This window comes from Oncorhynchus keta, chromosome 6 (genome assembly GCF_023373465.1).
Source record: "Oncorhynchus keta strain PuntledgeMale-10-30-2019 chromosome 6, Oket_V2, whole genome shotgun sequence".
In the NCBI taxonomy this organism is placed as follows: domain Eukaryota; kingdom Metazoa; phylum Chordata; class Actinopteri; order Salmoniformes; family Salmonidae; genus Oncorhynchus; species Oncorhynchus keta.
In genome coordinates, this window is record NC_068426.1 from 34620432 (window position 1) to 34624530 (window position 4099).

General features: G+C 40.9%; 1 protein-coding gene across 1 annotated transcript; it reads left to right on the forward strand.

Annotated features, from left to right (window-relative positions):
* The first annotated feature begins 349 nt into the window (after positions 1 to 349).
* cetn3 (centrin 3) lies at positions 350 to 3502 on the forward strand. Its single transcript, XM_035772562.1, has 5 exons — positions 350 to 504; positions 2116 to 2251; positions 2350 to 2464; positions 2581 to 2772; positions 2894 to 3502. The coding sequence occupies exons 1-5, from the start codon at positions 488 to 490 to the stop codon at positions 2935 to 2937; spliced, it is 504 nt and encodes a 167-aa protein (XP_035628455.1). The 5' UTR covers positions 350 to 487; the 3' UTR covers positions 2938 to 3502.
* Positions 3503 to 4099: the final 597 nt, after the last annotated feature.

Below are 4099 nucleotides of genomic sequence, written 5' to 3' on the forward strand. Positions count from 1 at the left end.
ATTCTCAGGTAAATGGGCATGTGGTGGTACACATTATTTTGCTAATGAAAAGGAAGTCTGATCCTGATTACCTGATTTCACAGGAGTCATCTGTTGTCTTGTTAATGTAGGCAGGCTGACCAGTCCTCCTGCTTCACTTGGGTCTGAGAGTGAGGATTTTCCATCACTGGTCTCTGCATTTCTCTTGTCAACAGACATACAGCGCCTTTATACTAGGCAGAGAGTGCAGCAGGCACAACAGGACATTTCTTCATGTAGGAAAATGCGCAGCAACTCGAGATTTCATCTGACAAATCAGAAGCGATTTTGTAGCCGAGCACTGATCCAGCAACCAATGGGAAACAGCGAAACAGGCGCGGATTAACGGATTTGTTACAAGGTGCTTTGTTGTTATTTTAGTAGCTGCCTTCAAACGACCAGCTGTACATTATTTTAGTAGCTGCCTTCAAACGACCAGCTGTACACGTTTAGGGCTACAACTTGAAGGATGAGTCTGTCTTTAAGGTATTTAGTTTACAATTGTAGCGAAGTGTTTAAATGACTAACGTTACCTAGCAAGAACTGTGAAACAAACTGGCACTAGCCAGCTTCCTTGTTGTAAATTGGCTAGCTCAGCTACTGTCGCGAGGTAGATATGTTTGATAGTAGGCAGTTGTTGTATTAGCTAGTTAGGCCAAGATAATTAGCTAGCTATTTACTGTCCAAAGTTAACCATCTGTGTCAGTAAGTTAAACCTTAGCAACTGTCTATGAAGTGTGTCTGTAGTCAACATCGGTTTTCGAATACCCGTACTAACATACTGTATACTACACACTATTAGTTCATTTTAGTATACTGTAAACGCACGGTATCCTTTCAGTTGGGCGTACTGGCTCTTCGCCCGTATACCGGAAGCTGGTGCTGTTGCTATGCAACCTCTTGCTAGCTAGTTAGCGTAACAAATGACTTGTTAGACATTTTACGACTTCTGGTGTGTTCTTAAATTCAATCTGGAGTGCCAGAGTGTGCACTTAAGTTCAGTGCTTGTCCGCGCGTTTCGCTCTCGGAGCTCGGGCTTTGAGCAATCTGACCTTAATACTGCAGTAAAGCTAACGCTGGCTAGCTACTTCCAGAGACAAATGAGACTACGCTAACAATTTTACAAGCCCTATTCGAGCTGGATAGGCTGTTGTCATGTTATCCAGAGTGTTGGTGACTAACTGCTGTTGGCAACAATTGAATTAAACTTTTTTTTTTTGCCGACACCTGCCATGCGCTCTGGTACACTCAGAAGAGGGTGCTCTCAAATCGGAGTAGGTAGCCAGAGTGAATTTACGAAATCACCAGAATTCCATTGAGAACGCACTATATTATACCACTTAGCTGAGAATGACGGGAATAATCAATTCAATAAACGTTGGGTAGTTAGTTAGCCTATAGTTAATATACTGGATGTTTGATGTATAAGTAGCCAACTAACGTTAGGACCGGTACATACTGCTGTAATGATATGCTATGTGGTTCGTAAGGACATTGTAGCTAACAAATTGTCAGCCAACCTAAATTGTAAGGTAACTTATTTGAAAAGTCACTACTTTATAACATTTAACATTTGTCATAGTTAAAGCAATGATTTTGTATCCGCTCTCGTTCTACTTCAGCAGCATATTTTCCAACATTTTTATTTTCCTCAAATCTGGAAATGTGAAGCCACGCCCATTTCCTGAAAAATTGCATTATGGTCCCTAAAGTACAGAAATAGTGTCCTCTGTGTGTATACTTCATATTTTGATGAATTTAGTACGCTTCTGGGAACTTCTGGCATACTAACTATATCCATACCAATAAGCATACTATATACTCAATTCACGTCACAAATAGTACGGTTAGTGCTGTTAGTATGAGTATTCGAACACAGTCTACTTCAGAGACATAAGCTATGTGAGAATAGCAATTGCATGCTCCACGTGTCCTCTCGCCTCTTTCTCAAAACCCATTGGATGAGAAAGTAAAGAGTTCCCGCCCCTCTGACTTTCTCTTCAAATGGGTTTTGAGAAGGATATGAGGACACAAGGAGTATGCAAATGAGAAAAGGTCTTTGTGTTTAATTTGACACCAACTGACAATGATGTTCAGGACTGAGCTGGCAGTGGATAAAACCAAGCGGAAGAAGCGGAGAGAGCTGACTGAGGAACAGAAGCATGAAATCAAAGAGGCCTTTGAGCTGTTTGACACAGACAAAGACAAAGAGATAGACTACCACGAACTCAAGGTAAACCTCTACCTACAGTTACCTTATCATTACTAGGATTCTGTTGTCCCCTTTTGCTGTCTAATCTTCACTCATACTCTGCCATATCTCACTCACAGGTGGCGATGAGAGCTATGGGTTTTGAGGTGAAGAAAGTAGATATACTGAAGATACTAAAAGATTACGACAGAGAGGGGAATGGCAAAATAACATTTGATGACTTTAATGAAGTTGGTATGTTTCCTGCTTTGTTTGCGTATGTGGAACCCTGTACAGTATGTGTTATGGCTGCTCTTCACGTATGTGTGCGTGTAACCCTGTGTCTGTTTACCCATGTGCGTGTGTCTCAGTGACAGACCGTATCCTGGAGAGGGACCCAAAGGAGGAGATCCTGAAGGCCTTTAAGCTGTTTGATGATGACGACTCCGGGAAGATCAGCCTGAGGAACCTGAGACGTGTGGCCAGAGAGCTAGGAGAGAACATCACGGACGAGGAACTACGCAGCATGATCGACGAGTTCGATACAGATGGAGACGGAGAGAGTGAGCACACACACAAATGCGTAGAGCAGACACGCACACATTCAAAGTGGGAATAACCACCAACTAAAAATGGCATACTGACTTTCCACGTACAAAACAACGTTTTCTCTCTCTCTCCCAGTCAACCAGGAGGATTTTGTATCCATAATGACTGGAGACTCCTGATTGAAGGGCTGCTGCTCTGGGGGCTTGGCTAGGAGGCTGAGACTATAGATTCACTGTGGGATGGATAGGTCCCCCAGGTCACTGAGGGACTGCTAAATAGCTTACCTTGTCTCCTTTCCTTTATCTACACTGACCGACCAGAACTGACCAGGGGAAGTAGAGGAGAGTAGGTAAGGACGCCACTGTAGAGTAATGCGATTCAAAATCTCTCCCAAATAGCACTGCTGTCGCTCCTGTTCTTTTCTTTGTTGAAACGTCTTGTGTGTTTTTACAATATGTTTGGTGCAAATACAACCAAATATTGTATGTTCTTTTCTTTTAGTAGTTTCTTTTCAAAATTTGAATAGATGCGCTGTGTATCCATACCGTACAGAAAACTGTACGGATTACATAACAGGTCATGTCTCTGAGACATTCCTTGTAAATTTCAACATTTTCAATAGTATTTCTGGATGGCGGTTTTAAATACAAACTGGCTTCACCGACCACATTTTAGTAGACTATTTTTATTGAATTATTTTTCTTTAATGTTATTTATTTTACATAATAAACACAATTGACTGACTTCTGCTCTTGGATCGGTATGTATGGTGTGGAGCCTCTTGACAAAATGGGTGCAGACCAAGGTTATTATAGTTTTATTCGTTTGGGTTTTATTTCTATTAGTATTTTTTTATTTGAAAATCAGTTTATTTTCAGACTTAATTTACTAGTTTTTATTCAGTTTTATTTTGAAAGACATTTTGTTTTTAGTGTTCTAACAATGTGATTGGTCAATAATTGAACACATTTAGGGTGTGTTGTATGGTTTTCAGCTTTTAACATTAATTGCAAGAACTGACCCATGTGTCTGAGTAATCATTACACATAAATTGTGTTGTTCAACCGCATATGTTCTAAGAGTGTAGAGACAGAAAGTAGCCTATGCATGGGAGGCTAGGAGCCATGTAGGGAGGCTAGGAGCCACGTATTTTCTGTACCATGCATGCAATTTGAGGTCAAAGTATGCTGGTAGAACAAAACAACCCTAAAATATGCAACAGGCTTCTAGTTCAAGGCACATTTAGGTGGTGGGACGAAGCCTTACAAAAGATGAAGTTGATCCTCGTTGATGGAGGAGCTGATTACGTTTTTGTATATGACAGTAAAACATTCTTATGAT

Coding starts and splice junctions, on each gene's coding strand:
- cetn3 (XM_035772562.1), top strand. Junction 2,465..2,580: donor TGATGACTTTAATGAAGTTG/GTATGTTTCCTG, acceptor CGTGTGTCTCAG/TGACAGACCGTATCCTGGAG. Junction 2,773..2,893: donor TACAGATGGAGACGGAGAGA/GTGAGCACACAC, acceptor TCTCTCTCCCAG/TCAACCAGGAGGATTTTGTA.